Source organism: Sminthopsis crassicaudata, chromosome 2, assembly GCF_048593235.1.
Source record: "Sminthopsis crassicaudata isolate SCR6 chromosome 2, ASM4859323v1, whole genome shotgun sequence".
NCBI lineage: Eukaryota > Metazoa > Chordata > Mammalia > Dasyuromorphia > Dasyuridae > Sminthopsis > Sminthopsis crassicaudata.
This window is the reverse complement of record NC_133618.1, coordinates 618089653-618111632: the sequence shown is the minus strand read 5'-3', so window position 1 is coordinate 618111632 and position 21980 is coordinate 618089653. Positions and strand designations below refer to the sequence as shown.

General features: G+C 38.7%; 1 protein-coding gene across 1 annotated transcript in view; it reads left to right on the top strand.

Moving 5' to 3' along the window:
- Positions 1 to 15831, top strand: part of CDHR1 (cadherin related family member 1) — a 47077-nt gene extending 31246 nt beyond the window's left edge. Inside the window, 7 exon segments of the mRNA XM_074296231.1 lie at positions 9 to 42; positions 45 to 160; positions 1355 to 1519; positions 2643 to 2710; positions 6009 to 6237; positions 8418 to 8672; positions 10315 to 15831. Coding sequence (XP_074152332.1) covers positions 9 to 42; positions 45 to 160; positions 1355 to 1519; positions 2643 to 2710; positions 6009 to 6237; positions 8418 to 8672; positions 10315 to 10851 — 1404 coding nt within the window. The 3' untranslated portion in view covers positions 10852 to 15831.
- Positions 15832 to 21980: the final 6149 nt, after the last annotated feature.

Sequence of the window (21980 nt, the reverse complement as noted above, 5' to 3'; positions counted from 1 at the left end):
TCTTCCAGGGAGCAAATGCCAAGTTCAACCTGAGGCTCGTGGGGCTGGGGGCATCTTTCGGGTAGTTCCCCAGACCGTCTTGAATGAAGCTCAGGTCACTATCATTGTGGAAAATTCAGCTGCCATTGACTTTGAGAAGTTCAAGTTGTTAACCTTCAAGGTACCATGAAAGTTTCAGAACTGGTCCCCAACTCAGTCAAAAAGGAAGGACCCAAGCTGGCGGATAGGCTCTTCCCTTCTCCTCAGTGCAATAACAAGTCCTACCAGACTGAGTCTTGATGTCCCATCCCTTCCTGATTTGTCTAGGGGTAGGCAAGTGCCCCATGATCCACACCTGTCCTGAGCCTCTTCATCCATCCTATCAAGGGTTGGCAACTTGTCAGAACTGGAATATCATTTCTCTATTTCTCCATTCCCTTCTGAAAGGATGACATGTGGCAACTCCCTTCAGACATGAGGGAGTAGCAGCCTAGTAACCACAAAAAAGATAAAACCTCTATTCCCCAGTAAATTTTGTTGTGTTTGAGAATTCCCGTATTATATAAAAGAATCAGAGGGCCTGAATTCAAATCCAGACTCTCTTGCTTAGTAACTAAAAAAAACATGAAAATCACTTTACTGAGGGGCAGCTAGGTGGAGCAGTGGATATGAATTCAGGAGGACCCGAGTTCCAATCTGGTCTCAGACACTTAACACTTCCTAGCTGTGTGACCCTGGGCAAGTCACTTAACCCCAGCCTCGGGGGGGGGGGGGGGGGGAAGAAAACGAAAAAAAGAAAAAAGAAAATCACTTTACTGTGCTTAGTTTCCAGATTTGTAAAATGAAGGAGTTGGACTGAAAGGGATCCTTCTGGCATTATATTCCATGACTCCAAGATATAATGCTCCCACAGGTTCCCAGAAAAAGCAAAAAGATATTAGGAGGGGAAAAACAGCAGGATGGGAGTAGGGTGACCTTTCAATATTAGCAGCTAACAATTCAATGATCACTTAACACCATAGAGAGGATTAAACAGCCAGTTTCTCCAGCAAAGACTGCTGGGATGGAATATTAGGGAATCGCTTAGGGAAAGAAATGGATTTTATTAAGAGAAGGAAAAATCAAAAATTGACAAATCTGTCCAGCTTCATGATTTACCTAAAGCTGACCTGACTTCTCATTATCTACCTTGTCAGATTTGGCAAACGTGCCTTAGATTATGATCCTTGTACAAGGAGCAACCGGGGTTTCTCTGCTTTGGGAGCATCAAGATGAGTTTTTCTCTGGGTGCCTAAAGGCTCTTTCCCAGGTTGTGTTTATAATTGGCAGCTTTGCCCATCAGATGCCTCCAACCTCCCTCCTCTTCCCTTGGCAGCTCCTGGCAGTGGAAGTGAACACTCCCGAGAAATTCAGCTCCACAGCAGACATCATGATCCACCTGCTGGACACCAATGACAATGTTCCCAAGTTTTCCTCTGAATACTACATTGCTCGGATCCCAGAGAATTCTCCAGGAGGGTCAAATGTGGTGGCTGTCACAGTGAGTTGGGGATAAGCCTGAGAGCATGAGGGAGAAAGGACTGTTATTGAAAGTTGAGATGCTTGTGGCAAATTGATGGGGGGAGATGAAGAATTTTATTGTCCAGGTGATAACAATGGGAAAAGTCTGGGATTTGGTGTTCTTCTGGAGCTTGACTTCTTCATCTATGATTGTATCTGAGAAATGGGGTTGGGACTTTAGAAGGCATTGTGATAAGGAATAACTGCGGGGGGGGGGGGGAGCTTTCTTATAGCTGTTTCCTGCCAGGTGTCACAGGAAAAGGAAAACAAGGGATGTTTGAATTGGGAATGTAAAGTGGCAACATCTCCAAAGTTACCATCAGTCCCCTCATGGAAAGCCATGTGTTTCCTCCCTCTCTCTGCTTCCTGGTCCTAGCCTTGTATATTTGTCAGTATCTTTTCATTGTCATCTAGCCCAGGCACTGTCCTATAGTTTAAAAGAAAACATCGAGTATGAGTGAATCTGCCTCAGAACTCTAGGAAGGGCTCTGACCAATAAGTGACAAATTAACATGGAAGAGTCAAGGGCAGATGAGATTGTGTAATGCCTGGATTTTTTCTTTATTCTCCCTATCAATGAAGTTTTTCTTTCTAAATGTCATGATGAAAGAAATGGGAATGGGGGTAAGGAAGTTTCTTAAAATCATCCTCCTTATGGGATCAAGAGATCCTAGAATTGAATTCAAATCCACAAACAGATCCACAATGGGGAATCATGTCTTTCCATCTTCCAGTCCACTTTCTATTCTGCTCTGATGCCAAATCTACTGCTCCCACTGATACCTGAGATCTGTTGGGAGGAAGTGGTCTCAATTCAATTTCCCCATGTAAGTAGATTCCAAAATCCTTTAGGAGGCAGTGGAAAGGATGTCCAAGGGGCAAGTGTTAAACTTCTCTATAAGGGGACAAGGGGTAGTATACCTAAGAAAAGGCACAAAAAAGAAAAGATCATGGCACCTATTGACATATATGATAATCACTTCCCAGGACTGTCTAATGGGAATTAATTCTAATAAAGGTTGTACTAGATAACCATTGAGGTTCCTTCTATCTCTCAGATCTGGCATTTCTATGAGTCTGAACTCTCTAATTTGCTTTTCTAGGCAATGGATCCAGATTCAGGACTATGGGGTGAAGTCAAATACTCCATTTATGGAGCAGGAGCAGAGCTGTAAGTATAATTACAGACTTGGATACAGAATCCAGAAGATTTATCCCAGTGTCTCATATCAGTGTGATGGAAAGAAAGGGCTGGTATAGAAAGGGTCAGTGCCCCCTGGCACAGGCTGAGAGAAATTGGATTGGAAAGGAACACAGGTTGGGAGAGAGTAGAAAAGTGTGGAGCAAAAAGAGTGAAAATTAATTAGATTTATACTACAATTTAGAGTTTACAACTTAGAACCTTATCTTCTCACAATAACCCAATGAGATAAGTAATACAAATAATATTATTTCTATTTTACAAATAACAAAACTGAGACTCAGAAATGGAAAGTTATCAACCTAAGGCTAGTAGGCTAGTGTGTGTGACTGGCACGTGAACTCATATCTTCTAACCCCAAAATCCAAACATTTTTCCCAAGCTAGAAGAACTCTCTAGAGACTAGTCTTGATAAGACTTCTAGATAGGTGGGGAAGCAGAAACTGCCTCCCTTGTGTTTTAAAGACCATTCTCTAAAGACAGACCAGGAGTTGCTTCTTCCTCTCACACAGCAATCAAAAGCAGGCACAACAGTCAGACAGAGACCAAAAGCTTAACAAACCACATAATTAAACATCTGCTTCCTATACAATTTATTCTGACTTCTACCCTTCCAAAAGTGCTTCATCTATAAATATAAATAAATTTCCGGGCTCCCAGGAGGAGTCTGGCAGTGCCTGATTAGACTTTCCTACATTCTCAAGCTTGGGGAAGGAAGGAAACAAGCATTTTAAACAAGCATTCCAGGCACTGTGCTAAGCACTTCACAAATATTATCTCATTTGAATCTTCTAACAATCCTGGGAGGGAAATGCTATGATTATCTCCATTTTTACAATTGGGGAAACTGAGGTATGCAAAGGTTAAATGATATGGCCAAGTTCACATAGCTAATAAGTATCTAAGGTTGGGTTTGAAGTTGGATATGAGGCTCAGTAAGTACTCTGTCCCTTTTATTCACTTTGCAAACAGAACCTGCAGAAAAGATTATCTCAAATATCGAGTTCCCCCTGCCCAGTAGCCCATAATGCCATTTAAAAAGATGGGGCTCTTTGCCTGGAATATGATTCTACTCTATGCATTTGTGCCTTACTTTGCTCTTGTTTTGCTACTATTTGGTACATTTACTTTATATGGGTGGCTACTCTCATATGCTGAGATGAGAGATAAACTCCTCTCACTGAGCCCTGTGCCTTCTCAAACCAAAATGTGGAATAGGCATCAAAGGTTATGGTATAAGAAACAAGGAGCATCTGAAGCAGCTAAGAGTGCTGTGGATAAAAGGCTGGATTTGAAGTCAGAAGAGATACTTCTTACTAAAGGCTAAAGGGATTTACTAGAAGGAATGTTATAGATTGTCTGATATAGCCTCTTTATTTTATGGATGAGAAAATAATATTCTAAGAGGAGAAAGTTCACACAGCTAATAAGCAGCTAATAAATAGCTTCCCTAGAACCAAGGAATCTGTGAGAAAGAGAATTAGAACTAAACTGAAAATAAATAAGTAAATAAAATAGTCCAGGAACAGAGAAAGCAAGCAAGTCAAGATCAAGGTCAGATATTAATTTGGTAGGTCAGATATTGCCATAGTGGAGGCATTGACAGGTCCTCTCATTCCTCTTCAGAAGAATTAAATCTGATACTTGCTGACTGCCTTAGCTACTTAAGAGACCCTTGAGGGGCAGCTAGGTGGTGCAGTGGATAGAGCACCAGCCCTGAAGTCAGGAGGACCTGAGTTCAAATTTGATCTCAGATAGTTAACACTTCTTAGCAGTGTGATCCTAGGCAAATCACTTACCTAAATTGCCTAAAAAAAAAAAAAAATCCTTGAGCAACCTGAGCCTAGAGATCTTCCTACTGCATACTAGGACTCAGAGCTTGATTCCCCCAGAGGACAGAGACTATGCAGCCTAGATTTGAAGTCAGAAATCCTAGCTTTGAATTCCAGACCTGATTCTTTCTAGCTGTGTGACCTTGGCAAGCAAGTCACTTCCTCTCTTGGGGTTTCTTCCTCTGTAAAATGAAAAGTATAGATTATATGATCTCTAAAATGACTTCCAGTTCTTAATCCTATGATCTTACAGAGTCATTGATCCAACCTCTTCCCAAATACAAAGAGCCTTTTTACAGCACAGCCGTAGATTTTTAAAGTTGAAAGAGGTTTTAGCCACTGTATCCCTGATTTTACAGAGAAGGAAGCCCAAAGAGATTGTAACTTAAAACTACAGAGTTGTGATCTTTCAAAAACCTTATCTTGAGCACTTTCAGAGGCAGAGAACTCACCACTCTGTAAACTGCCTCTACCACTGCTCTGAATTAATACTTAATCCTCCTGAGCCAAAATCTATTTCCCTACAAGTTTCTTCCATTGGCCTAATTCTCCTCTCTGGAGCAGCTTCCATTTGCACATGACAAAGTTTAGATAAAGACATCACCTCTCAGTAAGTTTTATCTTCTCCAGACTAAATATCCCCTGTGCCCTTGTCCATTGATCATGTCATGGTCTTCCCTCAATCAATCCTAATCACCTTCCTCTGGGTATACTCCAATTTATCAATTATGTTTCATCAAAAATTTGGATTCCAGGACTGATTATCATATTAGAGATATGGCCTGAGCAGGGCAGAATCAGGTGGAATTATTATAATTCCTTTTAATAGAGAGTTGTTGGTTTTTCCTCCAACCTGGGATATCATGGATCTGGGAAACTTCCAATAAGAAAATCTCTTCTACCAATGCATAGAGAGTCTGCACTGCAATACTCAATAAGTCAATCAATAAGCACTAATTAAGCACTTACTCTAAAACAAGAACTTAAGTCTTAGGTACTTGCCTGGAACATTGAGAAGACAAATTATTTACCTAGGGTCACACAATTTAGAGTTAAAAGCTAAACATAAATATAGGTTTTCTAAATCTGAGATTGTTCTCTATCTACTATTCCAAAATCTTAATACCTGCTGATTTATTGACCAGTGGATTGGCAGACTCCACTAGTTTATCCATATGTAAGAGATTATTTATGAGGCTTACCGCCATCCAATGATCTGGAGAATTCAAATCTGGGGGACTGAATAACTTGCTATCACAGGGAACTATATTCTAAGAAAGGGGAATAGATATATTTCAACCACTCTGACTCCCTGGGGAAGCTTGAGGAGAATATGAGTTGACTGTCAGAAAAAATTGGACTGGTCCATATTTCAATTTCTTATCTTGTTGGTTTCTCATCTATATAAACCTGTGTATGTGATCTGACCCTTCCAGATTCCTGATCCACCCATCTGCAGGAATCATCTACACTCAGCCCTGGGCTGTCCTGGATGCTGAGGTCACCTCCAAGTACAATTTCTATGTGAAGGCAGAAGATACAGAGGGCAAGTACAGCCTTGCTGAAGTGTTTGTCACAGTGCTTGATGTCAATGACCATTCCCCAGAGTTTGATGAAAACATTCAGGAGAAGACAATGATCCTAGGAACCCCGGTAAAAATTGAGGTGAGTTGCTAAGCTGACCTTTTAGGGGAGTCTCCCATTTCCCCAAATGATATGAACTAACCTTGTGCCATGCAAACCACTATCAACAGAAAATCATAGAATCAGAATATTAAAAAGAAAAGAGCACCTAAAATACCAGCTAGTCTGATATTTGCATATCTTTTTTAAATTTGGCTTTTGAAAAATGTTTATAAGCTTTTGTTATCTTTCCTCTTCACTGTACTTCCTTTCAAATGAACAGTTATAAAAAGAAAAGTAAACTTTTCACAATAAATATGCATAGTCCAGCAAAACAAATTTCTACATGGGTCACATCCAAAAATGTATGTCTTATCCTGCATCTCAATCCATCACTTCTCTGACAGGAAGTAATTGATATGATTCATCTTTAATACCCTACACTCATGATTCATGAGTGCATCGATCAGTTCTATAGTCTTTCAAAGTTGTTTTTCTCTTTAATGTTGTTTTTGTGTAAATTATTCTCCTGGCTCTTGTCGCTTCATGCAGCATCACTGGTTCACAGAAGAATTCCCAGTTTCCTCTAAAACTGAACATTTTGTCATCATTATGATACAATAATAATCCCTTATGCTCACATACCACAATTTTAGCCATTTCCCAATAGGAAGGCAGCTGCTTAGTTTACAATTCAGGACTACTACAAAAAGAGCAATACTTTTGTTTATATGGATCCTTTTCTTCTTTCTTTGCTCTCTCTGGCAAATTAGGAGAATGATAACTAGGTCAATATTATGCACAGTAATAAGACTTTGAGGGCACAAAAGCCAAATTGCTTTCCAGAATCTAACACTTGCATCTTATACCTGAGGAAACCAGACATGGTTGCTCAAGGTCATATAGAAAATTAACAATAGAGGCAAACTAGAACCAGAGTTGATATTGCTGCTATGCTATATTGTCTTAAATCCAGTCCTCTATATTCTCTTGGCTTCTCTCTCTATGTTCAAAAACTTTGGGGAAACTTCTCTGGGTTTTGGCTGATTTTATAGAATGAAAGCTGTCATACCAACAACCAGGACATGTCATCTGTTGAGAAAAAAACAAACCAGGCTCTCAGATCCATCATACTTTGAGGGGCTTCTTAATATCTTTAATGGGATTCAAATGCATTTATAATGAAAAGAAAATTCTATAATTTCTCTCATGCTTCTGTCTCTGGCACCAGCCCCATTTTGACATTTATAAATAAACACAGTACCCATGCGTGATTGCTTTGCCTTTTAGTATCGTGACTCAAAGCATGAGATTCAAAATCCTTCAAACAAATCATTTTAATTCATTTTGATTACAAAAACAAATAATTAGCACTTGAGCAGAGGGTGATTACTGTCATGAAACCAAAAACCATGCAAGATTCCATGACATATACACATGTATGTACACATACATGCATACACACACATGTACAATCATCTAAGACCTGAGGAAAAACTATGGAATCTGAATGCAGATCTGTAACCTCCATAAACATTATAGTACAAACTTCCTTCCCCAATTGAGTAGAACACTACATTTTAGGACCTGCCATTGGAAGAAGTGAGAAATAGGTAAAGTGAAGGAGTTTTTGGACCTCTCCCATTTTCTTTTCTGTTCCCTTGTTTCCCTCCTACTTCCTAGCTCTCTCACCCCATTACCAGGTGTTCAGTACCTATATCCTATCCAAAACTCTTCACTGTAGCCATTCATCCAGTCCTCTCCTCTTCATAAAGCACTCCATGATACAAAACATTTTCATTCCCACAGTGCAGCTGCTCCCAGCCAGCTATTAGGGAGAAATCAACCTGATTATATTTATTCACATTAGATCATGATTACCCTTTATCCTCCTGGGATTTACCTCATAGCAACTCAAATGAATCTCTTATTGATGAAATTACATACCACTTTTTTAATGAAAAATTTCATAAGCAATAAGGGAGATATTTTTATTTCAGGGAGAGATGGCTTTCCTAAAACCCCTTAAATTGCAAAATGTAAGACATTAACTACTCTACTTACATGTAAATCCAGCCCTATTAAACACGTATTCTATGCTCAGCTACCTTTCACAGTCCAAGGAAATTCATCAATTGTGTTTCATCTAGCCTCCTTATAAGATCATTGCTTAGGGAATACTTGAATTCCCAAAGTCTGATTCCATCTTTCCTCATGTGCAGGCTACAGACCATGATGCAGAAGAGCCAAACAATGTTGTAGACTATTCCATAATGCAGGCAGAACCTGCCAATGTGTTTGACATCAATGAAAGCACGGGTGAGATCCGATTGAAGGCCTTTGTTCATTCACTGGACATCATCCACAACATCACCAAGAACAGAGACTGCACCTGGTCTGTGCTGGTGCAGGCCAAGGACCGAGGCTCCCCATCCTTCAGTACCACAGCTGTGCTAAAGATTGACATCCTAGATGAGGTGAGCTGATTAGGCCAAAAGAAGAAAAAAAAAAAAAAAAAAGGTGCTTGGGGAGAAAAAGGGAAACTCATAACCATTTCACTCACAGGTGTGTGGTGGACAGGATTCTTTTTGTTGTTATTATTATTACCATTTGTGGGGGGTTTGCACTTATTTTTTTTTGCACTTAGCATTTTGTTTTTTCAATTATATGTAAAGATAGTTTTCTTTCTTTCTTTTTTTTTTTTTTTTTTTTTTTTTTTTTGAGGCTGGGTTTAAGTGACTTGCCCAGGGTCACCCAGCTAGTAAGTGTTAAGTGTCTGAGACCAGATTTGAACTCGGGTCCTCCTGAATTCAAGGCTGGTGCTGTATCCACTGCGCCACCTAGCTGCCCCGTAAAGATAGTTTTCAACATTCTTTTTTGTAAGATTTTGAGCTCCAAATTTTTCTTTCCCTCTTTTTCCTCCCCTCACTTTCTTTAAGCAATCCAATATAGACTATATATGTACAATCATATTAAATATATTTCCATATTAGTTGTGTTACAAAAGCAAAATCAGAACAAAAGGAAAAAACACAAAAAAGAAAAAATTTAAAAAGAGAAAATAGCATATTTTGATCTGCATTTAGATTCCACAATTCTTTCTCTGAATTTGAATGGCATTTTCCATCATGAGTTCTTGAAATTCTCTTGAATCACTGTATTGCTGAGAAGAGCTAAGTCTATTATAGTTGATCATAACACAATTTTGCTGTGATTGTGTACAATAATTTGCAGAAAATCTTGATTTAGTGGAAAGGATTCTTGTAAAGGTACAAATCTCCAGTTTTGAGATCCAGTGGGCATAAGCTTGCTTGCATCCTCCATAGACCTTCTCCATATGTTCAATGAAAGAATGAGTCATATATTCCTTTGTCATTAACATACAACATACAAGTGATATTTATATCTTGCTCTCTATGGAATAAAACTCACATTTCCCCTGACCCAATTCCTTTCTCTCTAGAGTTTGATTTCATCTGTAAAACAGAAAGCAAGGTAATTTCAATGCTATGCCACATCCCATTTATCATAGAGGAGTAAAATTATTTTATTACCATCACATATAAAGATAAATAACAATAACAATACATCCACATAAAGAAAGAGAGGCAATGTGAAACAGTGGATAAAGAACCAGCATTAAAGTCTGGATAACTTGGATTCGAGTCCCATTTCTGCTCTGAATTGGCCATGTGATTGAGAACAAGTCGCCTGATCTCTCACTGGTCTGATCAGCTAAGACTGCCTTGGAAGAGGAATGTCATCACTTGTGACTTCCTTCTCTCTGTTAAATCACAGGTCTTATTTCTATCTTTATAAGTAGATATGCAGCATAGCTCTATGGAAGGAATTTGGGATTTGGAATCAGGAAGTCTAAGTACAGTTCCTGATTCATTACTGGCTGTCTGATGGTAATAAAATCATTTTACTTCTCAAAATTTGAACTTCTTTATTTCTAAAATGGAAAGAGTACTTGCAACTGTTTATCATGTATATATAAATGTGTGTCTATCCATGCTACCTGATGGTAGGTAAGTGAAACTGTTACAATTTCTTGTCCAGCTTCCATAAGTGGAGGTAACCATTGATACATTATGCTCTGTTTTTACTCCTTGACAGACTCTGAATAGAGGTCCCATGGCTGCATTTCTGATGCAAACTAAAGACAACCCCATGAAAGCCATAGGCGTGCTGGCTGGAGTCATAGCCATCATGGTGGTCATTACCGTATTCATCTCCACTGCCATGTTCTGGCGCAACAAGAAATCCAACAAGATTTTACCAGTCCGCCGGGTGATCCGAAAGAGACCGAGCCCGCCATCCCGCTCCATCAGGGCAGAATGGCTCAAATTCAAGAGGTCTCATACAGGAGACAAGTTTGCCGTCAAGGATGAGCTACCCAATGAGAACCATAACAACAACAGCTCGATGTTCACCCCTCCTCCTGATACACCAGCCCCGCCCCCTCCACCTATCACCATCCCCAAGATCAGCCCCACTGAATGGACAGTGCCCACAGTCTCAGGCTCACTGACTCCCAAGCGCACCAGTAAGCCGATGAAGCAAAACTTGGAAGGACCTGTCCGATCTGCCCTTGTTTCTGAGCTCAAGCAGAAGTTTGAAAAGAAGGCTGCAAACAATAAACCTTATGTCTGAGAACCTACTGTAGACACTCCCAAGGCTATTACCCCACTATCCTTGTCTCTGACAACTTAGAACCAGATGAAAACAATTCAGCTGCACATTCACTTTTTTTTACAAGTATTTATTGTTCATTTGCATGGATTCTCTGCCAATTTCCCTTTCTATTTAGCAGTGGGAATAATTTCTGCAGTGGCCCAGAATGTAGGTAATAATCACTAGATCATAGTCTGACCACATGCACTTAACTTCTCTCCCCTGAAACTTCACCAAATGTTCCATTATGAACAAAGTGTTCATATACTAACTGGTGTTCGAGTTGCCATTGAATGGAGTTGCATAGGTTTTCTTCTTCCTACTCTCATCCCTGAAAAAACTAAAGCTCATTTGGCCATTATTTCTGAGCATCCTGACCCAAAAGAACTTAAATTTATGCACAGGATTCCTGCCAGATGTGATGAGACATTGAAAATGCAATGCCAGCTTAGGCTGTTATCATCAAACAAACTTCAAATACTGAAAATTCTTTGATTAAAAAGCAAAAAGAGTTCTGACCATAGATAGATTTTATGGAAACAGGGAAGAACAGACCTCAAATCCTGAGAACACTAAAAGCAAACCACTTCCGGATGAAGCTTCAAAGAGTGATATAAGTTGGTGTCCATCTCACAAGGCTCTCTTGGAAGAATTCAAAAAGGATCTTAAAAGAAAGGTAGAAGAAAATAGGGAAAGGAACTGAGAGCTCTGGAAAAGGAAACACAGAAATTGTTTGAAGAAAATCACTCCTTAAAAAATACCTTAGGCAAAATAGGAAAAGGAAAAAATTCTGAAAAATAAAATTTCCAAAATGGAAAAAAAAATCCAATTAACAAAGCAATTAATTTTAAAGTTCAATTAGTCAGATGCAAAAGAACATTTTTTAAAAGTTAACTGAAGAAAATAATTCACTAAAAATTAGAATTGAACAAATGGAAACTAATGATTCAACAAAGCATCAAGAATCAGTGAAACAAAAAAAATGAAAAAAAATAGAAGAAAAATAGAAGAAAATATAAAACTTCTCATTGGATAAAAGGTGACAGGGGAGGTAGGAATAATGTTCAATCTTGACCTAAGTAAAGCAAATTCAAAGAACTGTTAGGAAACAGACACAGACAAAGGGAGGTCAAAGGTGATCTAAAAATACTCATTCAACTATAGGAGGAGAAAATATGTTGTCTACGTCTTTAAGGTAAAAAATTGATAGATTATGCTTTCATCCTTGGTACCTTCAGGGTTAAGAATGGGGGAAAAAGTCATAAACTGAATTTTCTCATTGGTGGAAGCAGATACTTAAGTATGTATGCCCACTGGAGGAATAGCACATTAGTGTCTGACTATGATTCAGGAACTACAAATGGTGCCCAAGTTCAAATTCATCCAACTGAATCATATACATCTGCATATACCACAATGCTATACAAACCCACAAGTATTCTAAGCTTCTCCTCTCTCCATGGAGCTGTCCTACTGTGGTGGTTCCTTAAAGAGGCAGCAAAGTATTGTAGAAAGAGAGCTGGAAGAATTAGATCCTGCTTTATTCTGCTGAATATTCTTGATTCTGCCATGTGACTTTGGGTCAATCACTTAGTTGCTCTGTGTTCCAATAGTTTTAGTAAAAGAGGTCAGCCTAACTCACAGAATTTGTGAGGATCAAATGAATTACTAATGAATGGAACATGCTTTGAAAATTACAAGGCATTCTGCAAATATAAGGTGGCAAAAATAGTCTGAGATTTAAAAGACTTGTATTTGAACCTGGGACAGTTACTAGCTTTATTAACCTAAGCAAGGTAGTTATCTGCTGAACCTCAATTTTCTCATCTATAAAATTGGTATATATCTTGCTTTACCTATTTCACAGAATTGTTGTGAAGAAAGTGCTTTGTAAATCTTAAAGTATCACATAAATGAGAATGATCATTATTATTAAGACTTATTCATTGGAACACAGTTGTTCCACAAAGTATTGGGTTTTCCTTGCCTCTCATGAGTTTGCCACAGAATCACAATGTTTGTGTGAAGTCAAGTTTGGAGAGTTTTTTCCTTAATAGGGTCACTCTCTTGCACAACAACTCTGCTGCTCAGCCAATTACTTATTTCAGTGTTATACAAGGGAACAGCCAAGGAAGCAACAGAAATTTCAGAAAGAAGAAATCAAGTGACAGAATATTCCTATAGACACCCTTTCTCCCTTGCTTTCAGATGGCTGTGTCCATAGAATTATAGAATATTAAAGGCAGAATGGTTCCTTAAAATTCATCTAGTTCAATAGCTTCATTCTATTTATGAAAAAATTAAGACCTAGAAGTATGAAGTGATTTGTTCAGAATCACACAAGATTAGCTAATGGCAGATCCAACACCATAAATCAGATTTCTTGAGTCTTGACTTTTCCCACAATACTTTATATAAAACTCAGCTTGGGCATATACTTAAAGTAGACATTTTAATTTTTTTTGTCTTGTGACTCCTTTTCCCTCAAAGTTTTCATGACCCCAAGTATATAAATATGTAAAATAGGTATATATCAAAGGTTTGCCAGTAATAAATCATAATTTCATGACCCCCACATTCAGTTACAAGACCCCATGTGGAATTGCAATTTAAGGAGCTGGGTCTTAAAGGTTTGACAGTATTTCCCTAAGAAAAGGGAAGGGAGGTATCCATATCCTAAATGAGATTTCCTTTAAGCAAATCCATTCTAAAGAAAGCCAGGGATACATACCAAGAGAAATGGAGGAGAGTTTCTTGATTATTTCAGGTAGTCAGCACCAACTCCATTTCAGATGATTTGATTTATTAAAATTTGATTTACACATTACTTTTCTTGAACAAATAGAATCTGTTCCATTAATAACCTGAAGCACAGATATGCTGCCTGATCCCCAGACTTTTCTTCAAATGAATAGCACTGCTATTATTTAAGGTCAAGAATTATAGCTAGCAATTTGAGAACAGAGGAAAGACCAGAACAACAAATGAAATTAACCAGAAGGAAAGGGTGACAGTCCAACAAATATTAGGGTGGGTAGTTTTGTTTTATATGATTAATATTTGGGGACTTTTTTTTCATTGAATGTTCCCATTCCTATCAAGTTGTATTGTATTTCATTTTTTGTAATTATGAATAAAACCCTTTAAATCAAAGATGTTTTTTATCATATGTACATGGTCTCTATTACTGTTCTTTCGCCCATCCTCTCTGTTTCATAAGACAGTGAAGCAATAAATAAAATGCCTGAAGTTTAATAAGCAAAGAAGAAAAAAAGGAGGTGAAGTGGTTGAAAATTGTATATCTTCCCAGGCAGCTTGGCAGTATAGTAGGTTAGACTAGTAGATCTGGAAAGATCTAAAATCAAATCTTGCCTCTGACATTTATTAGCACTATGCCACTGGGCAAGTGTATTCCCCTCAGTTTCTTTAACTTTATGGGGATAATAATGGAGCCTACTCTCCAAGGTTATGAGGATGAAATGAAAAAAAATATATTTAAAGTGCTTTGTAAGCCTTATGGCACTATAGAAACTCTATCAATCATTATTATGACTTATTAACTTGTCATAGATAATATCTGAGAATAGCTTTCGTTTGTATTGGTACTTTGCTTCTGCCTCAAAAATATATATCTGATTTTTAAGAATTAAGGCAGCTAAGCAAGCTTATAGGAAGGAAATATTTCTATTGTGCTTACTATGTGCCAGACACTGTGCTAAGCACATTACAAATACTAGCTTATTTAATACTCACAACCCTAGAAGATAGCTGCTATTGTCCTCATTTTACAGTTGAGAAAATTAAGGCAGAGATTAAGTGACTTAACCAGGGTCATACAACTATTAAGCATCTGAGGCTGGACTTTTAACTCAGGTTTTGCTAATTTCAGACATTGTGCTCTATCTATTGCATCATCTCTAAAAGGAAGGAGGAAGAGAATATTTAACTACTATGTACCAAATCCTCACAACAACCTTTGGTGCTATAATTGTCCCCATTTTAGAGTTCAGGAAACTGAGATTAAATGACCTGCCCATGGTCAAATAGTATCTAAGACCATATTTGAACTCAGGTCTTCAAGACTAGGAGCAGTGCTCTATGAACTGCTCCATCTAGTTGCCAAAAGGTGGCAGAAATCCAAGCCAAATCTCTTTCCTGAGTCCCAATTTGCCCAGAGTGCCAGATAAGTGAGCTATGCACAAAAATCTGGAACAAGAAGGACAGAGAATTGAGGATCTTGCTTCTAACAATTATGGAAGTAAAGGGGGATTTTGAAGTGATTAGCAGAGAGCATGATATGTTGAATTTCTGCCAGTACCCAAATAATAGGTATGTTTTTACAAAGTATAAGCTGGTCCCCTTACTAGAGGAGAAGGTTAAAAAAGAAAAAGGCTAAAGGAATATTTTTGTGTAGTCCTTGTTTATAGAAAACATCATGTTTCTTGAAGGGACTGATAAGGTCAAAAAAAAAATAGATAGTTCAAGATAAAAATAATTAACAGGAAAAATCTTGTCTTGGGAGAGGTTAAAAGAGATAATTTGAGATACAAATGATTAAGAGAAATTCCTGTCTTATTTACAAATATCTCTGGAATCTCTTGGGTAACATCTCTGTGCAAATCTGTTTGATGACCCTAATTATGTATAAAAGGAAATTCTAAAATTGTTTTCCTGGCACTCGGTTTATACTTGCCTTGTGCCCTCCAACTTGTTCTGGAGTTCTGACCTTTGCCAGGCAATTTGGCCTTTCTGGAGGCCAAATGCCTGTCTATCCCTTTTCTATCAATAAAGACTTTGTTTTGATACAGCATTGAGTAGCAAATTCATTCGCTACCGGACCTGCCCTTTTGTTACTTTGGGAAAGAGAGAGAGGTAATCAGACCCACAAGGAGAAGAGCTGATCCATCTCGGTTTAGAGCCCCAATTTACTCCTCACCATTTGGTGGCCCGTACGAGGAAATTTTATGGAGGTAAGCTGGAAATATCTTTCTTTTATAGCGGGGTCAGTTCAAAAATTTCCTAGGAAATAGTGGCCTCAAACTTCAGGGAGCTAGAAAGCTCTGAGGATCATTTGGCTCAGGACGCTGAGTGCAAACGAATTCCTGTTTTTTGACAAATAGTTTTCCTGTACAGAGACTGGGGAGCATTTGTGGAATCTGACAGAGACGTCTGATCAGGTTGAGCTATAGAAGTGGAAATTTGTGTGGTGGCAAAAATGGGACAATTCTTCTCCTCCATCCCTAAAGATTCACCTCTGGGATATCTCTTGAGAAACAGAAAGAAATTCAGCCTCAAAGATTTAAAATTGCAACAAAGTGTGGCCCCTCTATAAACTGGGCAATCAGGAACATTGGCCTATTTTTGGCTTAATTAACTTCTCTACTATTAGGGAATTAGATCTATATTGCAGAAGACAAGATAAATGGTCAGAAGTTGCTTATGTACAAACCTTCTGGGCCCTCTCCCAGGATCCCAAACTGCGGTTAAGTTGCAGGATGTTTCTGTCTATGTTTACTGAGGTGGAACTGGGGAGAGATGCTGATCCCCAGCAGGACCCTCCTAATTTACCCCCAGAGCTGGACTCTGGGAATAATCTAATGCTTTGTCCTTCTGGGCTGAGAAGCAGCAATCCTTCTTCCTCACCCGGCTCCCACCCGGCTCCCTCCCAGCTCCTAATCAGACTTCCCTCCCCCAAAGCCTCCACTCTCCTACTCCTCCCTCTAAATCTGACTCTACTACAGCTGCGGCCCAGGACTCTGATTTAGCTATTTCTGAGCCTTGCCTCCCGGGAGAAATGGCCAGCTCTTTGGAGAAAACACTTAGAGTGCAAAGGCCCCTCTCTTTTGGGGATTTCCCCCACATAATGGAGAAACTTATTGAGGGGTTTACAGCCGTTCCTTTTCAGCATGATCAGTCCTGGGGATATGTTATCTCTTCTTATCGCCCAATACCGGAGAAAAGAATGAGATGGGACCTAACACAGAGGTTTGCTAATAACATGACTGGGAGGTACCGGGCGAGGCCATTGCCATTCCCTTCACAAATCCCAGGGGGGACTAAGAAGAAGCGAGTGGACGTAGAGAAGAGGGGAGTAGAGACATAGAAGAGGGGAGTGGGGACAGAGAGGAGGGGAGTGGTGATACAGAAGTGAGGGATCATCTTCTAACCTGTCCCATTGAAGGAATGGAAAAGGGGAATAAAAAGCAGATAGATTACAAGAAGCTTATGCAAGCAGCTGATAAGAATCCTACTTTATTTCAGGGTCACCTTGTAGCGACTATTAGAGAATTCACTAACCTGCACCCCACTTTTCTAGAGGGGATTGTTGTCATTGCCATGTATTTTATCAATCAGTCTTCCCCAGATATAAGATGAAATTTGCAGAGGTTGACTCTAGAATCCCAGAATTCCACGACTCAATAATTAGAAGTCACCTTTGGGGTATGTAATGATAGGGATTGGGAGGGGGATGGAAAGGTCGGAGCAAAGAGCGGACAGCAGATACAAATTCTGTCTACTTCTATTTTCCATGGGCCCCAAAGCTTGTACTTCAGATGCAGTTAGCATGGCCACTGGGCAAGGAATTGCCCTCAGAATCTAGGCCCTTACCCTGAATACAAACGGGAAGGACACTGGAAGAGCGACTGCCCAGAGAAGGGAAGGAACACAGGCTCCAGGCTCACCCCCCAAGCCTCTCCAGACTTGAGGTGGCGTGCCCCTGGATCAGGCCCAGGGTAAATTTGGACTTAGCAGGTATGCCAATCTCGTTTTTTCACACAGAAGCCTCTTTTTGTTCTGTTCCTCCATTCAGGTCCTACTGGCCCCTCTCCCCCAAGGTGCTGGAGTTGAAGGGAGATATAAAAATTGTTTGGAAATCCCCCCCTGCCTTGCTGGCTCGGGGACTTCAAGTTTCTAACTATCCCTTCCTATCCTAGCCCATCGATGGGTAGAAATTTGACAATCGAGAAAACTAGGAGCTCAATTTTCTCTGATTAAAATCTCCAAATAATCACTAGACCCTCTCACATTCCTTGTGAAATCTGGGAGGAAATAGAAGTTTTAAGAACAAGGATTAAGAAATTTGGGAATTGGTTATTTGAAAATCTGTTTGTGATTTTAAATTTTTTTAACCTGTTATACTCATTTTGTAAGTGAATGGAACTTGGCTATTTTAAACTGACAGGAAAGGTTTTTTTTGTTTTGTTTTGTTTTTTCCTTAAAGCAGTCTTTAGAGCCAGCAAGAATAAAGGGCAATAAAACCTTATCTGAACGAACTTATCCCATTTGATTATGGGAAATACAAATTTGCTATTGCTTTTGCATACTAGATTGTTTATTCTGAGTATAAGATCTTGGAATTTGTTTGAATATTGATGCATTTACTGTTAAAGAGGTTTGAAAAGAGCAATGAAATTCAAACTTAAGCCAGAGCTGAGTCATAAAAGCAGCCTAGACAGATAATAGAGAGATGCTAATTACTATTAGTCAAACACTCAGGCAAAAAGAGAAAAAAAAAAGTTTGGTTTGATTCAGTTTATTTGTTAACCTAAGTTTTACTTTAAATAGTTTTGAGCTATTCACTATATAGTGTGAATTTCACAGGTTTTGAAGGAGAAAGGAAAGAGGAATGCATGATTTTTAAGGTATTAGAAAGTATTTGGGAATAGGAAGAAGAGATGGGGGAGGGAGACTCACAACCCCCCCCCCCCACTGCTTTCTACATCTTTAGTAGTGGAGCATCTAGTCAGAAAAGTTGTTGGAAATTAAGGAATTGTTATTTTTAAGAACTTCTTTTATTCTTTTATGGGGTATTTGGACATTCTATATAAGTTTAAAACATATAAGTTTAATAGATTGTATTGTATTGGGTCATTCAGAGATTATTTAAAGAGCATCTAAAATAATAGGTTTTTTGGGGGGGTTGGGTTTTTGGGTTTTTGTTTTTTTTTTTTTTTTGCTGTATCAAAACAAAGTCTTTGTTGATAGAAAAGGGATAGACAGGCATTTGGCCTCCAGAAAGGCCAAACTGCCTGGCAAGGGTCGGGACACCAGAACAAGTTGGCGGGCACAAGGCAAGTATAAATTGAGTGCCAGGAAAACAATTTTAGAAATTCCTTTTATACATAACTAGGGTCATCAAACACAGATTTGCACAGAGATATTATCCAAGAGGTTCCAGAGATGTTTGTAAATAAGACAGGAATTTCTCAATCATTTGTATCTCAAATTATCTCCTTTAACCTCTCCCAAGACAAGAATTTTCCTGTCAATTATTTTTATCTTGAACTATCTCTTTTTTTGACCTTATCAGGGCATGGAATGAAAGGAATATACTGGAGACAGGAAAAAAAATAGAAAAAAAAAAAAAAAACAAAGGAAGAGAAAGGAAGGAAAGGAGAGGGACAGAGCAGAGGAAGGAAGGAAGGAAGGAAGGAAGGAAGGAAGGAAGGAAGGAAGGAAGGAAGGAAGGAAGGAAGGAAGGAAGGAAGGAAGGAAGGAAGGAACAAAGAAAGGGAAGGAGGAAGAGTGGGAGGGAGGAGGGAGGAGGAAAAAAAGGAATGTCTCAAACAGAAGGTGGGATACAGGCTGAATCTTGAAGGAAACCAAAGAAGATAGGAAGGATAAGTGAAGAGGAAGAATATTCCAGAGTTAGAGTCAATTACTTCTACAATTACAAATTCAATTACAAAATGTTTGTGGCAGCCCTCTTTGTAGTGGCTAGAAACTGGAAAATGAATGGATGCCCAACAATTGGAGAATGGTTGGGTAAATTATGGTATATGAATATTCCATAATATTATTGTTCTATAAGAAATGACCAACAGGATGAATACAGAGAGGCTTGGAGAGATTTACATCAACTGATGCTGAGTGAAACAAGCAGAACTAGGAGATCATTATAAACTTCAACAATGATACTGTATGAGGATGTATTCTGATGGAAGTGGATATCTTCAACATAAAGAAGAGCTAATCCAATTCCAGTTGATCAATGATGGACAGAATCAGCTACATCCAGAGCAGGAACACTGGGAAATGAGTATAAACTGTTAGCATTCTTTGTTTTTCTCCTCAGGTTATTTTTACCTTCTGAATCCAATTCTTCCTTTGCAACAACAACAACATCAACAAAATTCGGTTCTGCACATATATATACTGTACTTAGGATATACTATAATATATTTAATATGTATGGGAATGCCTGCCATCAAGGGGAGGGATGGAGGGAAGGAGGGGAAAATTCGGAACAGAAGGGAGTACAAGGGATAATGTAGTAAAAAATTACTTATGCATATGTGCTGTCAAAAAATGTTATAATTATAAAATTAATTTTAAAAATTTTAAAAAGAAGTCAATTAATAAAAAGGCAAAGAGATAGAAGATGGAGTATTCTATTAAAGATGCTAAATAGGGAGCATATTTGAGAAATGTCACAGAAGAAGAAATGATAAGATTTAACAGAGGATTTGAAATGTGGGATGAGTGAAAGTAAAAAGGAAAGGATGACACCAAGCTTGCAAGCTTGGAAAGATGGGGGTGCCCTAATCAGTAATAGGAAAATGTAAAAGGGCCTAGGGAAAACATTGATGAATTCTGAATTCTGTTTTGGATATGCCAAAACCTGTCATTATTCTAGTATCTTTCCTCTGTTGATTATCTCCAGTTGAGTCTCTCTCTCTCTCTCTCTCCCTCCCCCCCCCTCTCTCTCCCTCCCTCCCTCCCTCCCTCCCTCTCCCTCCCTCCCTCCCTCCCTCCCTCCCTCTCTCTCTCTCTCTCTCTCTCTCTCTCTCTCTCTCTCTCTCTCTCAACTTGTTTACATATTTTTCCACCATTAGAATGTGGGCTCCCTGAGGGCAGAAACTATCTTTTATATACCTAGTACTTAGCACAATGTTTGACAAAGAGTAGGTGTTTAGCAAATGTTTATTGACTGGCTGGCTAATTGGCTGAGATGCTCATAGGACATCTAATTCAAGATATCAATTGGTGACATGACAGATGCGCTAGATGTTAGTTCATCGCCAAAACTCTGCAAGTTCTATTGAACAAAACACTTAATGTGAGACAACAGAATGATATGGTATCCAAAAAAACTTTTAGTCTCAAATTAGCGGCATGGTACCTAAAAAGAAGTGATAGCCATAGTACACCTGGAGTGGATGATCTCTAAAGTCCCTTCCAGCTTTATGACCCAATTTATCCAATGTTACCACATTTTAACAAGGATATTCAATTGGAACAGGATTCGTTGGAGAAATTACTGTTTTAAGCTGACAATCCAGTGAGTGACTCCAGGTCTTCCAATACCATGGTCATGTACATAGAAAGCTCATTAAGCTGGTATTCACTGAGTATCAGCAAAGTGTTTGATAATGTCCTTCGTGCTATAGGGCAGCTAAAGGCACCATGGATAGAGTGCTACACCATAATTTTACAGGCTTCAGCTTTAATTATTTTTTTATTTACACTATATATATTGTTTTTCTTGTTCTGCTTACTTTGCTTTGAATCAGGAGGCAGCTAGGTGGCACAGTGGATAGAGCACCAGCTTTGAATTCAGGAGGACCCGAGTTCAAATCTGATACTCAGACACTTAACACTTCCTAGCTGTGTGACCCTGGGCAAGTCAGCCTCAAAAAAAAAAAAAAAAAAAAAAAAAAAAATCAGTTCATGTATGTCTCCTTAATCTTCTCTGTATTCATTGTGTTTATTATTTCTTATAGTATAATAATGTTCCATTATGATCATGTACCAAAACTGCTCTCTACTCAATGGGCATCAATTCCATTTCTAGCTCTTTACTATTACAAAAAGAGCTATTGTAAGTTTTTTATATTTATGGGATATTTCTTTTTGTTATTTACTTTTTTAGGTCTTTCTTTTTATTGCTTACTTTCTCTTCTTGACAGAATTTCTGGGTCAGTAGGGTATGGACATTTTCCTCCCTCTCTTCAAATAATTTCAGATTGCTTTCTAGAATAGTTGGACCAATTCCTAGCTCCATCAATGATCCATTAATTGGGATTATTTTTGGAAAATGCAAAGTGTAAAGCTTCCACAAGAGGGTGTCCCAGGTTAGTAAGAAGGCTAGAAAACATATTGTACAA